Here is a 25,653-nt window from a genome sequence, read left to right on the forward strand (position 1 = left end):
AACAGATGAGTCTCCTGATGAAATGGTATAGCAATGCCATATCTCCGGAGATATGCGTGTACCCTTTTTAATTTCTAAGGACTATTCAGACCCCACATATTCCCGGTCAGGAATTTGAACTTGTCCCCAGGTTTGCCATAAAGGTCTCGTGTAAGTGACGTATTCCATTCTAAATATAAGAACGACCCGCATCACTGCTTACTGTGCCAGAGGACATTAGAAGTTTCCCAACCATAAGAAAAGCTAATGGCAACATTTCTCAAAATGTACCCCCCTGAAACTCCCCCACAGGCAGAATCTCCAGAACCCCGACTCAAGTGTCAGCTAAAGGGTACCAAACCCATCCCAATCGTCCTCCCCTCTCTTACTCAACTAAAATGCTATGGAGGCACTGAGTGTACTCTCCGAGAAAAATGTCAATCAAGACAGGTGAGCCAATAACAAAAGCCAAACAAAAACACCTAGGGTTATGAAACAAAACACAATTAATCTTAACAGTACGATTTAATTATTCATATCCAATTCCATCCTAGTAGAACTTTCTTAAGCGAATGAGCCTTTCACTGGGAATCACCAGCAGCTACTCTGCACATTTGTTCTGCATATTTAACTTCAAGTTGAGCACTGGTCAGATGTGACAACGCAAGCAATTAACACAAAGTGCTGAACTTTACATTCTAAAGAAATAAAGTTTGAAGGCACACAGCCGTTTGCTATCATAAAACACTTATTTTCCTAGTTCTAGCTGTACATCCATATGGCATCCAATCATTTCATCACTTTATATCATCTAATTTATAAAATAACATGGCATGAGAGCACAACACGTAAGCGAAGTTAAAATTAAACCCTGAGCGCTATAAAGGTGATATGTCAAACCATGCTAAAAATACACAGCAAACAAACTAAATACAAACAAAAGGATGCCAAGGAAGAGGCGGGGTGAGAGTACGGAGATGAGCACTGACAAAGAAAAGAGTACAACTCAATTGCCGTTGGTCATGAGTGCGTAACCGGATGCTTTTGGTCAAAGGAGCTGTAGTAAAGAAAGCAGCAACAATGGAGAAATCACAGAAAAGGGATGTAAGCACATGAGAGTCAGATAAGGGGTATGGGCGTGTGATGTAAATGAAAATAGTAAAACGAGAAATGTAAGTTTTTTTCCACATGTGTTAACCATGCAGGAGGGCCGTAGAATGCTTTATTAAAAAAAACAGAGTCGCAACTCATTTTAAGGCACAGGGAGATTAGGGGTCCTATGCATCATTGAAAAAAACGGTCGCACTAGGGACTGGTATTTTTGCATTTGGGATGCATCATCCCAAATGCAAAAATCGCAATTTAAGTAATCGCAAAATTTGTGATTATTTAAATTGCTATTGCATTTATGCGTAATGCAAATTGAAATAGCGATTTCACTATTTGGGTTCGCAAATTACCGTTAAATGAACCTGGACGTTAATTTGTGAAAACTTTGAAAAATTCACTAAAGTGCATTTTTCAAAGTCACATGTTACACACACACATGCCCTTGTGGCATGTATGTGTGCAACATGTGGTCACATGGAAATTTCAGGGGTGCAACAGGGTGTTCTTTTGGCAACCTGCACCCTTGAAATTTGCATGGGCAATTTGCGAGTACCTATTTTGTATTTGCAAGTTGTGCATGCAATTTCCATTTATTCCTATGGAACTTTAGGCCCATAAGAATGAATGGGTAGCAATTCCTTAATTGCGGCTTGCAATTTGCAAGTTAGAATTAAGGAATGTTTAGGAATCGCAAATGTTTTTGTGATTCCTACACGCATAGACAATTACGATTCTTTAATTGCGATTCTTTAAAAATCGCACTTAATCCCTTTGCCGCGGCCGCGATTTCGCGGAAGTGCGGCACTCCTGCAAAACGGGCGGGGACGCGTCGGCCGTTGGACGTGCGCAGCACTATGAAGGTAGTGCTCGCGACGTCCAACGGCCGACAGCAGCACTTAACGGGTTAAAGAATCGCCATTGCCTATTTTGATGCATGAGCATCTATGGATTTTTAAAGAATCGCAATTAAAGAAACAAATATCTATGCTTGTAGGATTCACAAAAGATTTTTCGAATCCTAAACATTCCTTAATTGTGACTCGCAAATTGCGAGTCGCAGTTAAGGAATTGCTAACCATTCAATCCGATGGGCCTTGGCCCAAAATAATCAATAGAAATTGCATGCGCAATTTGCGAGTACCAAATAGGTGCTCGCAAATTGCGCATGCACTTTCAAGGTGAAATGGTGCCAAAAGGACACCCTGTTGCACCCCTGAAATTGCGATGTGACCACATGTTGCACACGCACATGCCACAAGGGCATGTGTGTGCGTGTAACATGTAACTTTATAAAATGCACTTTAGTGCATTTTTCAAAGTTTTCGCAAATTACCTTCCAGGCTCATTTTACGGTAATTTGCAACCCCTAAAGGTGAAATAGCTATTTCAATCTGCATTATGCATTGCATTTAAGGAATATCAATTTGCTATTCCTTAAATGAGATCGCAATTTAAGTAATCGAAAATTTTGCGAATACCGTTCGCAATGGGGCAGATCTGAGAATCCGCCCGTTTGCGACTGCTTTTTCATTGATGCATGGGGCCATAAGTGATTTGCCCAGAATTACAGAATGTTGAGCTAATGCCAGGATTTCACCCTTGTTCCCCATTTCTAAAGTTGGGAGCGGAAGGCCACGGCTACTGCTCCTTTAGTCTAAGAACCCTCATTGCCAATATAAAGAATTGAAATGTCTTAAAACAGATACATGTGTGCTTTAAAGACTTTCAAGTACCTTCCTATGTTTTAATATTTCTTAATTGTTATGTTAACCGACGTAAACAAAAGAACAGGAACTTAAGGGAACTCCAAGCAATAAGCACCGTGAATGAATTAGGGCAAAATAAGGGTGGCAAGGGCATATGGTGACAATGTATAAATACAAAGAAAACTAAGCAAGAGCAACCGCCATCTCCAGGGTAGTGCCTCCGAGTGCTGTGCAAGCAGTTAGCGAAGCTCTGAACAGGAATCTTCATCAAATACGATGTAGCATAGAAATTCGAGGACAGAGGAACATTTATTTGCAAGGATGTAAAAACGTCTGGGACCGGGCAGTGGTGTGAATCCAAGCAATGCGTAGGCCATTATAGAAGCTGAGCATTGGTGAGTCACTGAAACAAATCCTAGCAGAGAAAAGTGACAAAGACTTGTCACCCGAGTGATGTAAAGGTAAAAACAGAGAAAACAGCGGGTGTGCACAGGCAACACAGCAAGGGAAGAAAACAGTCACAGCCCCTCAGCTGTGTAGGTATTGCGGCCGATGCGCACAAACTTTGGTATATAATCAGTCTTTCTTTTGGACAATGTTATAAATGTTTCACATTTTGAGATTTAGGTTCAAAACTATGCATGTTAACAATCCCATATGTTACTTTGATTGCTCTTGTGACTTACAGAAGGCCAGGTTAGGGTACATCTGAGGATAATTCATTGAGCTGAAGGTGCCATTTGATTCCCAAAGTTCACGGGGTCCCCCACAATCAGCTGTAAAAGGGGAAATACACATTTTTTATTCGCTAACGTGCATTTTAGGTCATTTTAAACTGAGCAGATAGCTAAGGTGTAGACATTAATGCCAGCATTCAATTTATAGGTCCAAGGTAATAGTGTTTGTAATGATGTGTGGAATGAAACAAAACAGTTGTTTCTTCTTATTTCTAGAGGACAACTTAAATGCTAGACAGTTCCACCATTGTATGCAAAATATTGTAACCACAAATCCCTTTGAGAGCTCCGACTGTTTAGCCATATATTTCTCAGTAACAGCCATAAAATAACTATTACAGAATAAGCAGTGTCAGACACTGTTTACAACCTTTCCTGTAAATGTCATTCAGACAACTGGTGGAACTGAAGAAACAGAGGCATCTAGACGTTACAGGAACACTACCAGACTCATTTCGAAGCAGACTTACTACGGGGCTTATTTATTGGTGGGTTGCGCCACCGGAGTGTCACTTTTTCTGACGCTCCGGCAGCGCAAACCTCTCAACGATATCTATTAGGCCACACTAGGCCACTTTGCATGGCTGTGAACTACCTTAAAGATATGGAGTAAGGCCAAGCAGCGCAAGTAACTGCGTTGCTTTGTTCTCCACCAGGGAGGTGTTCCATGTGTGGTGTGGTGAGTTTTCCCACGCAACACCCATGGATTTTGACGCTGCCCCAGATTTACTTAATCACGGAAACCTGGGGCAGCGTAAAAACCTTACCCCTCGCCAAAGCAGGCATAACAATATCAAATGTTTTTATTTTGGTTCGTTTTCATATCTTTCCATATGTGCTCCACACATAGAAAGAGGAAAATGGCAACAATGATTGTTTTTGTGCAGGAAAGTGTCCTTCCTGCACAAAAACAATCATCCGCACAATGCAGGCACCCTTGTAACATGACACAAGGGAGTCTGCATTTGAGCACGGCTGCTGTTTGTGTGCCCGAGCAGGGAAGAAGGACAGTAATTCGCTGTGTTTTGTAGTTATAGTGCATTCCTGCCCTTTTCTTTCGACACATGGCAGCGCAACAGGAAGGCCTGCTGCGGTGCCGTGCGTCAAATGTTTGTAAATGAGGCTGAGCGGAAAATGCCTCTCTCGATTGTTTTAGTGCAGGAAGGTGCCCAATCCTGCACAAAAATAATCCTGCCTTCAATACAGACACACTTGCACTGCGGTGCAATGGTGCCTGCGTTAGTTCTAAGGAAGCAAATTGTGGACCAGCGCAGGGGGGAAGGACAGAAATGCATCGTATTTCATAAATATGGTGCATTTGTGTCCTTTCACATTGGTGTACTGCAGTGAAGCAAGAAGACTTGTGGTACTGCGCTTCACCAATTTTCCTATAAATGAGGCCAAGCATGTTGGAGAAATGCAGCGCAGCGATTATAGGGCAACATTAAGGTGCCAGATTTTATACTGGAAGGGGAACCTTTCAGTAGAAAAACTATGCTTTAATACTTTTTTCACTTTGCATGTGTGCTGTACAATGCAGGGCACATGCAAAGTTGGAATAATTATGAAGACTTTGAAATGTTTCCCAAGGTTTATTCATGCCTTAAGGAGGCATAATATGTTCATGAAAATCCCAGTGAATAAATGTTGGTAGATAATGATTTGTATCACAACCCATGCTGTCTGTATGGATGATTCAGTGGGTGTGTGACTGAATAAGTGAGTGATAAGGTGTCTCAATTATTGTATGGGTGAGTGACTGGTTGTGTAAATGTTTGAATCAGTCTGTAAGTTGGTATCTAAGTGGCTGTATGGGTGTGTGTGTGTGTATCACAGATCCAGTTTTCAGTAGGGATATGCAAATCGATGACGATCCTTTATGGTACTGATTAGAGTAGTTTCAGGAGAGTTAGTAGACAATCCAGGAGGTACATTGACCTCCTGTGCTCACAATTAGTTTTCTAAATGAGGCTCCTTCTCATATTCAAATTCGTATTATGATGAAAAAAGGATGCAAGGCAGTCCCCTTTACAAATACTGGGAGTTTTCATAGGTCCATTTGCCTAAAACTGAGAACCTTCAGATGAGTATATCAGTGAACATCTGACAGATGTGACTGCCTGGATGGCAACTCCCTCCATTTACATAAAGGCAGCAGATAAAGGCATTTGCAATCCTGGTCTCACAGAAAAAAAAAAAGTTTAGGTAACGAAAAATCCTTCAGAAGATTAAAATTACACAGAAAAATGGAAACACATGACAAAACAAGGAGTCTAAATTAAAAAGAATTCACATGTAAATCGGTGCATGCACATTGCTCTTACTGGGCAACAGAGTGGTGGTAGGGATGGTTGGAACCAGGGTTGGTTCTGGGTAACCACTTTCATTGCAAGGTCCCTGCATCAGAGCAATGTCATCCAAGGCGACATCACTTGTGTATCCATTTGTAAATGCATCGAATGCTACCTGAAATGTAACAAAAACTAGACAAGTTACCTCCTAAACAAAATGATTCTCAATTATTAGAAGTAGCTGCATTATTGATACCTTAGTGATTATTCGTTAATTTCAGGATTTTTCTCAAGTTCTAATTTCTTTGTGCCATATTATCAAGAAAGGGCGATACATTATCGCCGCTTTTATCGGCAGGCAACTGCCGCTAAAGCAGCGATAATAGGCTTGATAATATGCCCTTGTGAATTCCCATAGAAGCCCAGGTTAACACCAGAACCTGGGCTTCTATGGGAATTTTTGTTGTTATCTGAGAGATTACAGACACAAGAAATATTCCAAATGTTCGTATGGTTAGTACTCTGGGATCTAATGTGAAAAAAGTTGAATAACAAGCTTATAGCTTCAAACTGTATACAGACCCATCACCACAAATAGGTGCATTCACTCCATCTTCTGCAAATATTTTACTTCATCAGATTCACTGGGAGTCCAAGTATTGAGAGGCATGCTTTTGGACCCTTTATTGTCCCGTTTAAATATTTTTGTTTGTCTCTCTGAACCACCTTCCAACTAATGGCATTCAACACTTAATACGCCTTCAGGGATCAGCTCAGGGACTGTCTGGCTTCATCTGGGGTTCAGTCCAGTGGGGAGGGCGCAGAGCAGAGGTACTGTGTAGTCAGAGGTATAGCTATTAGTTCTGCGACTGGTGCAGTATGATGGGCCCTCTTCACCCTAATTACTGCCTACTTTTGCTATAAAGCCTAGGGGCATCATTTATGAGGCTGTGCATCACTTTTACGCCGCTGGTGCGTCGCTTTTTGTGACGCACCGGTGGCGTAAAAAATGCGCCTTGCTGCGCCATATTTACAAAGTGACGCATCTAGGTAGATGCGTCACTTTGTAGACCCCTGCGCCACATTATACCTGCGCCAGGTATAATGTATGCAAGGGGGGGGCGTATGACGCAAGAGAGGGTCGTAGAAGTGACGCAGTGAAATCTATGAGATTTTACTGCGTCACTTCTAGGACACCATTGCCTCAAAATCTTGCCCCTGCCTCACAGCAGGCGTAAGACTGATGCAGGCCCTTTCACATGGGGCCCCATATGAAAGGACACATTGCTGGAGTTGCGTCACTTTTGTAACACACTCCAGCAATGTGTCACTTTTGCGCCATACAGATAGGTCATAAATACTGACGTATCTGTAACTCCTTGCGACATGATGCGTCATACTGTAAATATGACGCATCGTTAGTGTTGCAGGGAGAGCACAGCGAAAAGTGACGCATCGCTGTTTTCACGCAGCGATGCGTCACTTTTCATAAATGAGGCCCTAGGAATGGGTTGCATTTTTCTTGGCTCTATTAGGTTTCATGTTGTTATTGCTGTGAATTTTTGCAAATCCCCTCCTGTCTACTGAATACATGTACTTTCCCTACACTCGTTCAAACTAGGCCTGAACGGAATTTCAATTATGCCGGAGTAATGGGATTTGTTTTGGTAATTCTCCGTTCTTCACATGGTACATTTTGGCCGGATTGACCAGCCAACATTTAATAGGGAAACGTGGGAGATTCAGTAATTGCACAAACAGGTGTTTATGCAGCAGCCAGAACAAATCAGGCACTTGTAATGAGGGACATAGTATGTTGGTTCACTATATTTAATTTTCTACAAAGACTGACCACCTGTTATTTGATTTATCATGGTGAACTAAAAGGGACAAGGTATCATTCTGCAAATTAGCCTTGAATTATCCAAAAAACAGCAAATAATGAAACCATTCAACTAGTTTCACAGAAGGGAGTTGAAATGGTACATGCTGATAATGGCACCCTTTTGGTATCTGGTCCTGTGAAATAGAACATTGTTGATTATATTCCTTTAATGTCATTGCCTCACAAATTCATCCTTTTGTTTGGAGCAAACAGACTGATATATAATAATCTTTCTATCAGCTTGACTACTCATTCTACCTTTTTGAGTGTGTATTTGTGATATGAACACAGCCTTCCTTCTTTGAGATTTGGGTTTACCTCATTATATTACACAGCTTAAAATGAAATCTATCCATTTTGTAATCGATTTAAGATTGGTGCCTTTAGAAATATCAGTGTGTGAACAAAGGACAATGGAACCTTATAAGTCTGAAGGGACCAAGGGTAGCAGTATGTTATTAAAGACAACGGTCTCTATCAAGGAATATATGCATTCATAACCACAGAACTACAATCAGCGTTGGGTATGTTACTATCCAAATGGAAGGTATTGTATTTATTTAAAGTAGCAGGAAGTGACAGGGTTCTGGAAATCATCAGATTTCCTGACCTCAGGCATATAACTGCAAAGTGACTGTTTGGTGATACATAAATTACAGTAGTCACAGTAAAAAGACTATCGTATGCTCCACATTAATCATGAGTAAGAGTTTGGAGTCAAGATGTGTTTCGATCACCAACGGCGGTTATGGGATCATAATCAGGACAAGAAAATCAGAATGCCTGAGAGGTTGCCTTAGTAAGGTAGGGGAGTAGGGAAGGAAAGAAAGAGGAGGGAGGAGAAACAGGGGGTGGAAAAAAGGAAAAAGTGGTTAGAGGAGGAAGGATGGGTCTTCCAATGTCTCAGAATCATTGACCATATTGTCAGTGATTTGAAAGTAATATATGGTGGTTCGTGGAATACTCAAAAAACAAGTCTGGCTATACCCTTGTGAGCCACAGTGAACTCAGGTTGAACTTATGTGCAGGGTGGTGTGAAGTCATGCTTGACGTAGGAAGTGGGATACATTTACGATGCATATTCAGGCAGAAGTAATATGAAGAATGTGGCTGTCACTCTATGCCTAGTTATGGTGCAGTGTGCTGATGAGATAACAAAATTACTTTGGGTCCAGGATGAGTAACCACACAGTAGGTGTTGTGCAAGGAACGGTGTACAGCCTGTGCCAGCATGGGAACTCAGTATGCGGAGGCTCAGAAGAATTACTGAAAGACATATTCAATTGGTAGTAGTAGTAGTATACTTGTAAAGCGCACAGCTGCCCCAGCAACGGGGCGTCCCGGCGCTGTATAACTCTGGGGAAGCCCGTCCTGGCTTTCCCTGTGGGATGGTCCCTTGCTGGGAGTCCCCAAGGTGGAGCCAGGCATCCCCGGAATTGGTGGGGCCGTTGTGGAGATTAGGCAAGCTAATGCCCAGAGTTGCCGAGTGGAACCCCTGATTAGAGTAAGCACCGAAGCGAGAATTATCGAGTCCGCTGACCAAGTTCCACGACCCTGCCGCATCGGGAATTGAACCCTGGTCCCAGGCTGACTTCTGCTCTCGGGCCTGCCGCCTCTAACCAGTGAGCCACACTACTCCACTCCTGGTGAGGGCCCGCTTTAATGGGACACAAGGACACCTATCATGCAACGGTAGGCGCAATGATAGGTGTTGTGCAGCGAATTTGATCTGCTGTCCCCTTCTCCCCTTTACCTAACACTCACCCACCGTATTTCCCCAAAGCACAACACCCATCATGGTGCCTACCAATTTCCATAACCTAGCCACTCTAGTGTTCACTCAGTGCACACGTGTGCACCAGTGTTAGTCGCTTCTGGATTTATTCCATGCACTGGCAAATGCACACAGTGTTCCTGCACCCCTGGATCAGCTTCACCACGGTTGCTACAAAGCAAGCTCACTTGTAGGCTCATTTGCACCCTCGCAGACAGTGGATCGATGCACTAACATCTCACCGTTTCTTTCTCCCCCTCCTTTTTTAGAAATTCCCCTCGACTTTGCTCGATTCTGAGCAAAGGGGGAAGAATGCTACAGACGAGACATTGGTCACCCCGCACTGGACCAAGTTCTATCTTTGGTAAGCGTTCCTTGGAGACCACGGTCTTCCTCACAGTTCCTTGCATCCCATTGAGAAGGGTCCTCACCAATTAATTATGTCTTTCGTTCTTCTGAGCCTCCGAGTATCGAATATGGTCATGATTCTGAGACATTGGAAGACCCATCCTTCCACCTCTAACCTCTTTTTCCTTTTTTCCACCCCTTGTTTCTCTACCCTCCTCCTTCTTTCCTTCCCCACTCCCCTGCATTACTAAGGCAACCTCTCAGGCATTCTGACTCTCTTGTCCTGATGAGGATCCAATAACATCCGTTGCGGTTCGAAACGTCGTGGAGAACCACATCTTGACTCCAAACTCTTACTCATGATTAATGTGGAGCATAAGATGATGTTTTTACTTTAATTTATGTATCACCAAAAAGTCACTTTGCAGTTATATGCCTGAGGTCAGGAAATCTGTTGATTTCCAGAACCCCGTCACTTCATGATACTAAATGCTTTTTCATGTTTATTGAATGTGTAAATAAATACAATACCTTCCATTTGGACAGTAACATACCCAAGGCTGATTGTAGTTTTGTGATCAGAAATATCAGTGAGCAAAAAAGATTTGATAGTGCGCACTACAGAATAAAGAGACTTTTGGCATTGATCACCTTCCGGTCTAAAAATGCATGGAAAATGTTTGATATTTCCTAATTTTGAGATCGTTGATCATGGTAGCACAATCCGAGGGAGCTAATGGACATGTTAACGGCTGTTGAGGACCAAAGGATACTTGCAGACTGATAGTGGGGGACTTCTAGGAGTGGTAGGCAGTGAGTTTGTCCTGAAAAGCTTTTTGAAGAAGGAAAATAAGTACTTTGGTTCTCAATAACGAATACAGCGTCTAAGTGCATTAACACATGTATTAGGCATGACAAATTGCTAACAATGTCCTTGCACAAGTCTGGTCATGCAAATAATGTACAGTGTTACTATTACTAGAAATCATTAGTATGTTATCACATTAAAATAGAATGATTTAAGCTTACCGTAAGATTGGAGGTTGTGTTTAATGTTACTTGGCCGAAGTTCCAGTTGTTGCCATAGTTTCCTTCCTTTTGGAAAATAATTGCTTCCATGTTGGATCCAGTGGTGATACTAACACTGAAGCGATAAACATTCAGGCCATACATGTGATACCTTGAAAGGGACCCCAAAGAAATGAAGATAGGCAATTTTAGAATGAGACACTGTTCAGGTCAAAGCAATTATGAAACCTTTTCTGTAGAGGTTTCACAAGAAGACTTTATAAATAAAACTACTTTATAAAGAAATGTACATACATAATATATTCCATTTTGAATATGTAAACATCTGGACTGGTTTTTGCCCATCCCTCCTCTCTCAGAAAAGGGCCCCAAAGCTGCACTTCACGTCAGTTTAAGACATTTATACTCGTTCTGTTTTCTCTGGTAGCTCTTCTCAAGCAAAATATCCATAAAATTAATACATACAAAGATAAAGAAAATTACAGCCATTAAAACATTCAAAACATTTGCACTAATGATTGATTAAGCATTTGAAAATAAAACTGGGCATCCCGTTATAATAAATAACTCTTAATTCAATGGGGAACAATAACGGGAATTTCTAAATGGGGAGGACCTGCAGCTCCATATCTGACTCAAGTAGAATGGGCTATGTTCAGGCTCACGGATAGTGGAACCACCTGTACCTGAGACTGGATGTAAACCATTGCAACTCTGACAGAAAGGATATTTGGATAATATGCCCCACTAAGAACACTCAGACATTGTTAATAACATAGTGGGTTGTACTTGTAAAGTAATCAGAAGGTGCCTGTGAGTAACCCCCAGCGCAAAGTAGAGTTTGTTACTGCTATTCCATCGATCATTTGAAAATCTTCAACCACCCTTTAAACAAACATATATTTTCATTGCAATGGATCAAAGAAAACAGAGTAAACAAAAACTCTGGTTCACATGCAGTCAGCTCATACTGCCTAAAATATAACACTTTGTGGGTTCATGTGATTATCGTGGCATATAAGGTTTTTACTGAATATCTGCTTATGTTTTTGTTTCGAGGAAATCAGTGACAATTATTTAAAGTTCACCAACTTCCATAGATGATCCATATTTGGCCTTATTGCTGATCTGTTATAGGCCTTTTAAAGATATAATTATATTTCTCCAAGTATTTAATTTCAGTCAGGATTTTTTTTTCCTATATGACTATACCAAACACAAAGAGTGGACCCCTGTGATTTGGTGCTACACTTGCACACTTAAGCACGCATCCCAGTGACTTGGAAACATGCAAGGGCAGACTGTTGTTTTTAAACCTCGAAATTAGTAAACTAATAACTGTTTTCTTTCTTTTGAATAAAATTAAAAAGTAAGTGGTACCTCAACTCATCTGTCATCTCTTCAAAATGATTTACCAACGTTTCTAACAACGGTTTTCTCTTGGTGCACTGTATCAAAATTACTCTAACTCTAGCTCACCACAGTTCACCAGGGGTCATATTATACATTGTGCCCTTGGGCATAGAGGGGCCCCATGCAAATGAGGGAATCTCTTTGCCTCTGAACCTGAGCTGTATTATAGACTTGAGCAATATACAAAATGTCCCCTTAAGGAGTGTAATTTTCAAAGTGGCAGTACCACATGTATCTGCTAACTTAATTACATGCAATTGACAATTTAATTAGAATATCAGACATACTTTTTTGCAGATCATTATTCAATATAATTTATTATAACCAAAAAACACAAAATAATAATAACACAGGGTTCAAAAATACATTATAATTAAATTACACATCTCCGTGGTAACTCTGATATTTTCCAATACACACAGATGAAATTCCAAGGTACTACGATAATCACTCAAAAATTCTATCCTCCAGTTGAAACAAATTATTATGAGAAAAAGGATTTTATCATATATATCTAAATGTTGCCACGATTATAGGGTTGACATTTCGATCCCTCATTGTCAACAAGTACTTGGGACTATCTTCAGGACGAAGTGTTGCGATTTACCAAACATATCTGCAACCTTGACCAATCTATAATACAATAAAATAGCATCATGTACGCTAATATTCTACTTATCTAAAGACTGATCGGAAGCTACGCCACCAAGATAACCAAGGATATTCATTAAAGTGCTTAGTGAAAAGGTGAGAAACGGCACCACAGCCATAAAGCCTGTGACTCAGTGAAACACAATAAAATAACCAAAACTCCAAAAGAACACCAATTCAACCCAAAGCTTTACTCACAATGGGCTTCCAAAACACTAAGCTTAGTCATACACTTATCCTTGCATACTGGCCTCACTAATATTTTATGCCAATACACAACCTGAAAACATATAATACATGTAAGCTGAAGAAATACCAATAATAACCATATTATCACACCCGTGGAGAAATCTGAAATAAAGTGCTGACGTCACAATATCAAACCGAGTCTAATACTGTAAAACATTTATAGAAAAGTGTAGATTAATGTAACTGTGGTCAACCGACTAAGGGCCTGACTGGTCCAGATTGATCTGTACTTGGTCTTTGGGCCAGTACTGAGTTCTGTGATTTCTCAATATCCAAGTAGGGGGTGCACAACTATGCATACTGAGAAGTAGTGTAATCCCGTCGTAGTACAGGGAGGGTTGTTGTTGAGATTAAAGACAGCAAAGTAGACCTGCCCAATATGTTTCTGAAACTACTGCTGTGAATGAACTACACACAAGTAAAGGGATGCCTACCTATGGGAAGGAGCTGCAGTGACACTTCAGGAGCAGTACTCTCCTGTCAGAGTATAGGTCCTACCTAACTTAAAGGATTTGTGAGACCTTGTGTTCAAATTTGGCTGCTCAAGGACACAAGGTTCCCCTGGGCAGCTGCTAAATTAATCGTCTGTAAGCATCATCTGCTGCAGCATATCACAGTTGGGTCCAGTGTAAGACTTACCATGATTTTGTTCTTTCCGAGTAATATGGCTCTGTGCAGTTGGAATGCTGTGTCTGTTTGTGTGCTAGTTTTATCTACAAGTCATGACAATGACCTCAATTTTACTCCCTGCCCTGGAAATTTAGAGGTTTTACTAGCGGAGGTCTCTCTAGTTCCAGTTTGGTTGACCACTTCTTTCCTGCTCACATATTCCCACAGATACTGTCAGTTGAACCCTGTCACCAACTCAGAAGCTTTGAACGTTAATTGTTTGTATCAGGTAGGTTCTTAGTTGCAGACCAGTGAACCTTTTCATCTGGGTATCCCACTGCACTAGCAAAAAACCAGCTACAACCTCCAATACAATAGCCAGTCACTAGTTGGCCTCCAAAAGACTGTGCTTGGAAACAGGGCACCTGAACCTGAAACACTTGCCCTGAAGGTAGCATTACATGGACTGTTTAAAGGATCTGGAGGCTTCTGTAAGAAGTGCATCTAAGCCCATCAACATTCTAGCCCCAATGCCTCAAATCTCTCCAATTCAGATAGGCACAATGTTTTCTTTTAGGTGTAACAAAATGAACTTCCCATGCTTTGAAATGTTGTACTGAGAAACAGATTAGCTGTTACTGTTTCCGCAATCTTTCCTCAAGGGGTTGTTGTGTACATACTTTTCCTACTCAATTCACATTCCTGTTCCTGAACGAATTGGCAAGTAATGTACGTGTGAAAACTATTTGAGTAGTGTGTGATTCTTTTGTAATTCATATAAGGGAACAAGTGGGTTAGTGGTAATACAATCCATTGCAATTGCGATGGAATACCCACTTTCCCAAATGGAAGGTCTACTCACCCTATTCAGATTTGGGTGGACCTTCGGTATGTCAATTGAGTGACCAAATGTTACGTTTTCTCTGTCTATCACCGGCAGGTAAAAAGAAAAACTGGTGGTAAGGGACAGTAAAAACTGTAACATGACCCCTATCCCTTTGTAGAAAGTCCTATGGTGTATATTTTTTTCAAAAACAAAAACCCTCTTTTTGGGGTTTTGATTTTGAAAATAAAAAAAAATCAAAGTTTGATGTACAGCTCTGTCATATTGACAGAAACATCCTTTAAACTTTCTATGTATTTACATAAAAGGGTTAGTGTTAATACATGAGATGTCCACAGGGTCTGTGGACATCTTTAAATTTGGCAGGAGGAGTACCTGCGCCATGATGGGTGTAAAGTTCTCTGTGATGGCGATGGACACAGACCATCCACCAATTTTTAAATCATGCCCAGAACCACTTCCATTCAACCACCATCCTCATCATCCATCACTACACATTGAATAAAAATATAGATTACAGGTACAAGTAGAAAAAAATGGTGGTGAAATTAAAAGGCTTTACATACATTGAATTAACACATTTCATGTGTTAGGTCATTCTGTAGTAATGTAGTTTTGTGCAAAATGAAAATATTGTTTATATTAATATTAAAATGTGTTGCCAAATGTTTACGAAATGAACATGAAAAGCTATTAGTAGATACTTAATACCTGAGAAAACAATATAGTAGCAATATTTTGATTATGACATCATATTTTATAAATATTATACTATAATTACATTTGTCTCCAAAAAATAATATTTTGTGAAATGTATATAATGTTTTGATTTCACCAATGGCAAGTGCATATTTCTGTCCTATATTTACCCCATGCCACTGGGAAAAGTGTTTACATTTGAAGGAGCAGATTTACAACTCGAACTCTAAATACACAAACATTGTGAAGAGTGTTTGATTTTCGATAGTTCAAATGATTGGATTTGCTATTGAAACACCAAACCAATGGATATTGGGCAAAGAATTTCATTTTGGAGATTGCAGATTCAGCAACTCTAACCTTTTGACCATTGGAGAAAGTCTTTACATTTACTGTTCTAACTTCAACTCCACACCAATTGGAGAAAATATTTATTATATTACCATTGGGGAAAGTGTTTAATTCTGTAGAGTTTACCCATTTGAGAAATAGTTTAATTTTGTGTCTTTCAAATTTTCTAATACACAGTTCACAAAAACACCTTTTATATATCTTTTTATGTTTTCATTGTGAAAAGGTATTGGATATTATCAAATAAATATTTTCTACGTAAAATGTAATTTTCCCATATTACAATTTTAATTTATACATTCTAAATAGTTGAACCTTTTTTAAATAACAACAACAAATACTATAAATAATTTAAAAATCATATTAAATGATTGAATTGACAAGACTGTAATATTCAGCAAATAATCTTATAATAAGAATTTACACATTTTGAGAACCTATTTCCTTAAAAAGATCAAAATCTTTATATTAAAGACCTAATCTACTTGTATATCAAAAAGAATACCTTAAACGTTAAATAAAAAACACACTGAAACATACATACAATGACTTCAATCCTTTCTAACCCTTAAAACCAGAATTCCATTTATTTACCGATCAAATTATTTGAATACATTTTGTAAATATAAATTAACACACACACGTATATATATATATATAGATGTATATAGATATATATAGATCTATATATATATATATATATATATTACCTACTGGCGGTCGCCAGTAGGTATATATAGTTAGGATTTTTTCTCTATGGGATTTTTGAAAATTCTATGTCTAATAACTTTGCCGTTTGTGGACGGAATTGGCTGAAATTTTCAGGAAAATGGCACATTTTGTTTCTGAGCAGCCTTTGAAAATTTGGGGGGGGTTCGTCAAGGGGGGGCCGAGAAAAAAGGGGGGTCCCAAAACGCGTTTTTCCCATGTTAATTTCCATAGGGCGGTTGGCCTCACTTTTAGCCCGAACGGCTGAATGGATTTGCACGAAACTTGGCAAAATTGTAGGGACTGGTAGCCCGATGTGCCTTTTGTAGGTCTCAATATATGTGCTCCAGTGGATTTTGAGAAATTAACGTTTAAAAAAAGCTATATATCTGTAAGCGCGGACCGGGCAGCGGCCTAGGACGCGTACTTTTCGCGCAACGGAGCTTTGTGAAGCGAAGCTGATTGGTTCTCCGGCGTCTGTCAACATTCCAAACAGTCCGTAGTGGCCGCAAACAGTCCGTAGTGGCCGCCATCTTGTCTCTCGGTAGGATCGAGAGACAAGAGGAGGCCAAAGCGAAGGGGTAAATGACCATAAGGGGGAATAGTAGATCCTCGCTGACCCCCTAGGTTTGATGTGGAGGTTTTAAAAGGGCCCCGCGGGGCAAAAAAAAAAAATTATAATAATAATCTTACGGCTGAATGGATTTGCACGAAACTTGGCAAAATTGTAGGGACTGGTAGCCCGATGTGCCTTTGCTAGGTCTCAATATATGTGCTTCAGTGGATTTTGAGAAATTAACGTTCAAAAAAAGATATATATCTGTAACAGCGCACCGCTTCGCGTACTTTTCGCGTTACGGAGCTTTGCGAAGCGAAGCTGATTGGCTCTCCGGTGTCTGTAAACATTCCAAACAGTCCGTAGCGGCCGCCATCTTGTCTCTCGGTAGGATCGAGAGACAAGAGGAGGCCAAAGCGAAGGGGCAAATGACCATAAGGGGGCATAGTAGATCCTCGCTGATCCCCTAGGTTTGATGTGGAGGTTTTAAAAGGGCCCCGCGGGGCAAAAAAAATAAATAATAATAATAATCGAACGGCTGAATGGATTTGCACGAAACTTGGTAAAATATTAGGGACTGGTAGCCCGATGTGCCTTTGCTAGGTCTCAATATATGTGCTTCAGTGCATTTTGAGAAATTAACGTTCAAAAACAAGATATATATCTGTAACAGCGCTCCGCTTCGCGGAGATAAAATTATATCTGTATTACCTAGCTGTTGCTAACACCAGTTAGCGACGGCTAGTAGGAGATAGCGACCATCTTGGGCCCCACTTTGCATGTGAGTGATATTTATCACTAATGACATGCAAAGTGGGCATGCCAAGATGTTAGCGACTGGAAACAGTCGCTAACATCGCTATCTCCTATTATCAACTTTTGGAAATATTCGAGATAAGCGCGAATATCTCCAAAAAGTAACAGCTGCCCTGAGCAGTTCTTAGCCATGTTATCCTATGGGAGGTGGATAACATGGCTAAGAGGATTAGCTCGGTAATGCATGAATATCGCTGAGTTTTCAGCGATATTAATGCATTGCGGTCGGTTTTTATCGTATTTGCGATAAACTTTGATAATAGTAAGGTTTATCTGCGATAATTTCTGACGGTAAAAAAATCTTTGCAATGCATCGTTAGGGATAAATATCGCTTAACTTTGGTAATATGCCCCAACGTCTGTTAACGTTCGATTCGAAGGAAATCAGGAAGTGTTGAAAAACATTGTCTGCGCCATCTTGTCTTTTTTCAAATGCCACACTTTTGTCGTGCACGGCAGCCATTTTAGATGCCTTGACCAGACCCACTCTGTGCACGCTGTCGATCCTTAGCATGGCTCCCCACCCTCGCAAGCATCTCCCCCAGGCAGTGGTCACCCCCGCTCTCTGTCTTATGCATGGGTAATAAACCTCCCCCCATCTGCGCTGCTCTTTCCTGAGAATCACACCCTGTGCCCGCCCGACACCTCCCTTTCGCCCTATTCACTACTGCACCCTCTGACACTCCTTTTCCTCTGTGTCCGATTGTCCAGGCTGGTCCTAGGGTATCAGCTAGCCCTGCAGATGTAGTTTATGGCCACAGCTGTAAAGATTCACCCCTCTTCAAAGGAGTTATAGTAGATCAAGGCCCACACTCGATGAGATCCGTCACAGCAGAAGCGTTGCTATTATCTGAAAACCATCCTGTATTGTGATTGGGGAGGGGACCGAGCGTGAAGCGGAAGATTCCAGGGATGACTCTTTGTACATCAAAGTTTTTACAATTATGTGTCACATTAAAAATATATAGCACTCCGACAAAGTAGTAAGATTATAAAACTTTAATAATTTATAAATATATACAAGAAAACAAAAATAGTAATAACATATAAACATTTTTAGGGAAAAACAACGAAGTAGCGGTCGGCTGTGCGAATAGTCCCAACGCAGCACAACGTCCAGATTTCCGGCGTGTGGCGGGTCATCAGTAGCAAACTGTTGTGCGAATAGTTCCAAGGCAGCAGAACGCGCTGAAATCTAGATGACACGAAAGTGATGTCTAGTAAGTTGCCACCCAGCAAATAACGGCGTGGGGCGTCGCGGGGGGTGGGTCTTCAGTAGCAAACTGTTGTGCGAATAGTTCCAAGGCAGCAGAACGATGGCACCAAGGTGATGTCCAGTAAGTTGCCGCACTGGTTTTGGTATCCTACAATGCTGCTCCGAATAACGGCGTGGGGCGCCCCGGGGGAGGCGGCATGAACGGGCCTCTCCAGGTGGAGTGTCATCTGTTGTAGTGGGGCGCCCCTTTACCGTTTCAGTTGCCATTCCGTCCGTTTTTGGTCCACTGTGTCAAAAGCCGCAATTCAGCTGAGTTGCGCCCACTCTTGCGGTGCAGCGATAGGCGGCTGTCACAGGACTCTCAAAATGGCGGCAGGCTCTTTCCTTTTTGGGCCTGGTCCACTGAAATGGCCCTGGGACACCTTGGAAATCGGACGCTTGTCTGCTAGGTCTTGGACCCCATTCTCGAAAGCGTCCCCTCCGCCTTGAGAATTCATCAAAAGTTTTGGGGGCCCCGACTCCTGCAGGCTTCTGGTGGGGAGCGGCTGCCATGATTGCTCGCGGAATGACTACGACGGAGCTACGAGATGGTGGTGCTCTCATGCTGACGCCAGCTTCAGTCTGAAACATCCAGAAACAAGGTGGGGCTTTCATCGTTTGGAAAAAAAAAAAGTTTTCATCCAATGAAAAGTGTTGTTTTTAGGTCATATGATCAAGCCTTCCATCATTAGGAAACCAAAAGTAAAATGAACCAATGAAAAGTTTTATAAACAAGTCACATGACCTGTTATGCGGCATAGGGTATAAAATGCGGAGAAAATACGTTGGCACGTGAGGCGGCGTCAGTAGCGGACCGATGTGCGAATAGGCCGAAGGCAATACAACGCGCTAAGATCCGGATGGCACCGAGGTGGTGTCTAGTAAGTTGCCGCACTGGTGTGGCCATCCAATAATGCTGAAAGTCGGCGTGGGGCGCCCCGTTGGCCTGTGAGTTTGCGTCAGTAGCGGACCGATGTGCGAATAGGCCGAAGGCAGCACAACGCGCCAAGATCCGGATGGCACCGAGGTGGTGTCCAGCAAGTTGCAGCACTGGTGTGGCCATCCTACAATGTTGAAAGTCGGCGTGGGGCGCCCCGTTGGCCTGTGAGTTTGCGTCAGTAGCGGACCGATGTGCGAATAGGCCGAAGGCAGCACAACGCGCCAAGATCCGGATGGCACCGAGGTGGTGTCTAGTAAGTTGCCGCACTGGTGTGGCCATCCTACAATGCTGAAAGTCGGCGTGGGGCGCCCTGTTGGCCTGTGAGATGGTGTCAGTAGCGGACCGATGTGTGAATGGGGCCGAAGGCAGTGCAACAATATTTTCTGACGAGAAGACACCACAAGGCGCTGAGATGCCAAGATCCGGATGGCACCGAGGTGATGTCTAAGTTGCGGACTGATGTGCGAATGGGGCCAAAGGTAGCGTAACAATATTTTCTGTATGGAAGATACCACTAGGCGTTGAGATGCCAAGATTCGGATGGCACCGAGGTGATGTCTAGCAAGTTGGTGTGGTCATCCTACAATGCTGAAACTCGGCGTGGGTCGCCCCATTAGCCTGTGAGATGGCGTCAGTAGCGGACCGATGTGCGAATAGGCCGAAGGCAGCACAACGCGCCAAGATCTGGATGTCACAGTGGTGGTTTCATAGTTGAGAGGCACTTCATCTGCAGTGGGGCGCCGAGATCCGGATGGCACCGAGGTGATGTCTAGCAAGTTGCTGTACTGGTGTGGTCATCCTACAATGCTGAAAGTCGGCGTGGGGCGCCCCATTAGCCTGTGAGATGGCGTCAGTAGCGGACTGATGTGCGAATGGGGCCAAAGGCAGCACAACGCGCCAAGATCCGGATGGCACCGAGGTGGTGTCCAGCAACTTGCCGCACTGGTGTGGCCATCCTACAATGCTGCGCCGAAAGTCGGCGTGGGGCGCCCCGTTGGCCTGTGAGTTCGCGTCAGTCAGTGGGGGCTGTTTGAGGATCTGACTGCATTGGAAAGCAATGTGATGCTGTGCGTCGCCCCCAAGATGGAGGTTCCTCGGCTGCAGTGGGGCGCCCCTTGGTGTTTCACTCGCTATGCAGCTGAGTTGCGTGCGCACTTGTGGCGAATAGGCCGAAGGCAGCACAACGCGCCGAGATCTGGATGGCACCGAGGTGGTGTCCAGCAATTTGCCGCACTGGTGTGGCCATCCTACAATGCTGCGCCGAAAGTCGGCGTGGGGTGCCCCGTTGGCCTGTGAGGTGGCGTCAGTAGCGGACCGATGTGTGAATAGGCCGGAACCAGCACAAGGCGCCAAGATCCGGATGGCACCGAGGTGGTGTCATAGTTGAGAGTTCTGAGCAGCGCTTGTAACACTGTCTGAAGCTTATTTGCACCTGCTGCAGCTTCACTATTGCCCTGGTGTGGCCTAAGATCGCCCATGACATAGGCGGCCACCTCCCGGGGTCCGGCGGAACTTTTTTCCTTTTCCTTTCTGCATCTTGTCCCAAATTCGTTTGACCTGAAGACACGACCAGGTCCCTGAATGTGTGCAGGGGGACGCTATTGATTGAATCAAAATGGCGGCTTCACACAAAGCTGACTCAAGCGTTTTCTGGTGGTTTCATAGTTGAGAGGCACTTCATCTGCAGTGGGGCGCCGAGATCCGGATGGCACCGAGGTGATGTCTAGCAAGTTGCTGTACTTGTGTGGTCATCCTACAATGCTGAAACTCGGCGTGGGTCGCCCCATTAGCCTGTGAGATAGCTGTTCTTTGGATTTGGGCCTGGTCCACTAAAATGGCCCTGGGACACCTAAGAACTCGAACGCTCGATTTTTTTTTCCTTTCCTGTACATGCAAAAAAAGGTAAATGCCCGGTATGTTACACGCTTCATCTGCCACGATGAACTCTCCAGAGGAACCGAAAAAATATATAGTTGTGGTAACTATACCATGCATCGTCATATGGAGAGGTGGCACCAATTAATTATAGTGCTGCATAAAAGAGAGATTTGGAGGAGAACCCCTGACCTGCTAGTACATTCATCAAAGAAGTGGCACTGAGAGCTTCAGAGGCAAGGGAAACGGTCCCAAATATTTAGAAGAACTTTGGAAAGATTAAAATGACATGTTTAGATTGTGGTAAATTAATTTCATGTGGGCAGATGAGTGTTACTCTAATAAATACAGCATATGAACATCATCATAGTCGATGGTTGGTAGAGACATTTTGACTATATCCTGGACCTGCCCGTCCTCGCCCAAAATGGCGCCGGAATAAATGGGACTCGTAACTCCTTGTTGTGTACTGGTTGCAGAACCTTGAAATCACGAGATACGTATGCAGTTTTGAAGCACATGGCGGGCGGGGACGAGAATTGATTGAATATTTCGACATCCCTATTGATATTAAGTTCTGATGTGTTATTGATTACTGTACTGTTGAAAGTTCGAATTAACGTCACCCATGGTACTTGCCCGCAAATGTATATCTAGATAATTTTATTGTAACTGGCCCTGTCGTATTTTAATTATAAAATGTACGTCCACCGATTCCGTAACTGTTAGACACCTTAGTTCTTGCAACCTAATGGCCCGCCCGTTACGTTCCTCTACAGTGTAAATGTCTACTCATCACATACGATTACAGTTTGCTCCGTGGCCGGCCCACGTGGTTATAGGCTCGTATTTGTATAATGAAATTTTCACAATAAAGGTTTTTAAAAGAAAACATGGTAGTAGTATATACATTGGTAAAGTTTGTAATAATAGTCACTGTTTTAGAATCATTAAAAGGCAAGTGAAATAGAGCAGACCAATTACATGAAGGGTAAAAGGTATAATACGAAGGAACGCAGTAAAGATAAATGGTCAAGGGCTGTTGTGTTTTCTATTCCTGCAACATAAAGTGATCGATAAGAATCTCATATTCAGGCGTATCGGCGACTAAGACAGCAGGTCGACCCTCTTTTGCTCAACGGCTCCATCATGGGACGAAGAAACGCTCTTTTTCTCGAAAAAAGAATATATTTTACTTGCAGGACAGTTGTAAAATTTCCGGGAAAGTACATTAGCCTGGAACATTATAACATATATTTAAGAAAAAATAATGTTCGGAAGTAATGAAAAGCGTAATTTTTAGGTCATATGAGCAAGCCTTTCATCATTACAATAAGAAAAGTAAAATGAACCAATGAAAAGTTTTATTAACAAGTCACATGTTATGCTTACGTTACGCGCTGCGCGCCCCGGATGACTTCCGGATGCGCTAACGCGGCGCGTCATATGACGCATTACGCGACAACGCAGGTCCAGAATATAGTCAAAATGTCTCCACCAACCAGCGGTCGGAACACAACCCCTTTCAGCAGGCTAAATAGTTCTGTTAAATGAGAACAGAAGGGACAGGCAACAAGAACCATCAGTGAAAGAGGGGAGGGCTAGTTCTTCTCTACCGGGTTACATTGGGGCGCTACCGGAACTGATCGAATTGGTAGTCTACAGTGTTTCTGGATGTTTCAGACTGAAGCTGGGGTTAGCATGAGAGCAGCATCATTTCGTAGCTCCGTCGTGGCCATTCCGCAACCAATCATGGCAGCCGCTCTTTATCGTTATTTTGGGCGGGGTGGGTGGCGGAGCCGAGCTGTTTTGCAGCCATCATTGTGTGGAGTTCAGTTCATCTCACTAGTTTTGTATTTGTCATGAGGTGTTGTTCCTAATGTTTCTATTTTAGCGAGGTCAAAAAGAGATCCCATTAGTGGCCTACTGATTTTGCTCGATTCCTTTTCTTTTTTTTTACACGATTTTTCGTTATCTGCAAAGACTAAACAGAGTATTGCGACTCTGTGTTTGTTTGTAAATAGAGAATGAACCAAAGAGAACTAATTCTAAAACAGTAAATACTTGGATAACAATCAATCAAATGGAGAGAGAAGCAGGCACGACGGATTACAACGGGGGCAAAGGCCTGCGTTAACTACCTTTCACTATCTGCAAAGAGAGAGTACTCCTAATAGAAATGAGGGGGGGGGGGCACCATTCAAAGCAGATCAGTGTGCATAAACACGAAAATGTTTTCACTTACCACGTACTTGACATTCGACAGCTTATGATATTTGCTATTAAAAAAACCATTGAAATTCACTGAAAAAACCATAGGTTATAGACCATATATAGTTAGGAATTAGCATTTACAAAACCTTGAAAATTCACTGAAAAAACCATAGGTTATAGACCATATATAGTTAGGAATTAGCATTTAAAAAACCTTATTTTACTCACACAAAACCATTGAAATTCCATATATAGTTAGTTGCACTAACTATATATCGCGCACCTGCAATCCACTGCTGATCATGTCACATATTACATCATTCATGACATGGTCAGTGACATCACTGATGACATCACTGATGACATCTCAAATGACATCACTGATGACATCACTGATGACAACATCCAGTGACTGTATGTTTCTGTAAAGTTAAAATATGTCTTACATATTGAAGAATGAGTGGATGTATAAGTGTCTGGATGAAGGATTTAGTAGGTGCGTGACTGACTGTATGAGTGAGTGATTAAATGTGTCTCACTGAATGCATGGGTTAGTGACTAAACTGTCTTAATTTGTGCATCATTATGTCTGTTGTTCTGTAAACTGCTGCATGTGTTGATCATTAGCTATACGAGAGGCTATATGTGTTATTAATTGGTTGCCCAAGTATTTCTATGGGAGATTGAGTTTGTGTGGGGGTGGCTGGAAGGTGTGTGACTCTATGCATAGATGTGTGAACAGTTTATTCACTAGGTGTATGAGTTCAAGAGTGCATGTGGAAACAGCTACATGGGCAGTTGACTGTGTGCATGAGTGTATTGATGAGTGAATGGATATCTCAATGCTACATGTCATAGTAAGTACATATGTAAAACACAGTACATGTGAGAGTTGGCATATATAAATAACTGTGCATGAGAGCCACTGAATGAGTGAGTGGTTGTATCGATCATTGTGAACTTGTATCAGGGATTGTATAAGAGAGTAAATATGTGTTAGTATATGTTTCAATAAGTAAGGTGTGTTTAACTGTATAGTTGAAGAAATGGAGATGAGATTGTTTCTTTGCATGACTGACTGGGTGTGTGAGTAACTCCATGGATGAGTGGCAGTGTGTGAGTGTCTGTATACACTGAGTGTATCTAAGGTTATATTAGAGTCTGAAGAGGTTTATCGTATTAGCACAAGAATGATGTCAAATGAGATGTCATCAGTGATGTCATCAGTGATGTCATTTGAGATGTCATCAGTGATGTCATCAGTGATGTCACTGACCATGTCATGAATGATGTAATATGTGACATGATCAGCAGTGGATTGCAGGTGCGCGATATATAGTTAGTGCAACTAACTATATATGGAATTTCAATGGTTTTGTGTGAGTAAAATAAGGTTTTTTAAATGCTAATTCCTAACTATATATGGTCTATAACCTATGGTTTTTTCAGTGAATTTTCAAGGTTTTGTAAATGCTAATTCCTAACTATATATGGTCTATAACCTATGGTTTTTTCAGTGAATTTCAATGGTTTTTTAATAGCAAATATCATAAGCTGTCGAATGTCAAGTACGTGGTAAGTGAAAACATTTTCGTGTTTATGCACACTGATCTG

At 42.0% G+C, this 25,653-nt stretch overlaps 1 protein-coding gene across 1 annotated transcript in view; it reads right to left on the bottom strand.

Moving 5' to 3' along the window:
- The window catches only part of TMPRSS15 (transmembrane serine protease 15), a 1,630,091-nt gene that overhangs the window by 690,790 nt on the left and 913,648 nt on the right, over positions 1-25,653 (bottom strand). The window contains exons 13-15 of the mRNA XM_078658360.1: positions 10,860-11,010; positions 5,857-5,998; positions 3,482-3,571 (exon numbers count right to left, since the gene is read on the bottom strand). Of these exons, the coding sequence (XP_078514486.1) occupies positions 3,482-3,571; positions 5,857-5,998; positions 10,860-11,010 (383 nt within the window). The remainder of the gene's footprint in view (positions 1-3,481; positions 3,572-5,856; positions 5,999-10,859; positions 11,011-25,653) is intronic.

This window comes from Lissotriton helveticus, chromosome 8 (genome assembly GCF_964261635.1).
Source record: "Lissotriton helveticus chromosome 8, aLisHel1.1, whole genome shotgun sequence".
Taxonomy (NCBI): domain Eukaryota; kingdom Metazoa; phylum Chordata; class Amphibia; order Caudata; family Salamandridae; genus Lissotriton; species Lissotriton helveticus.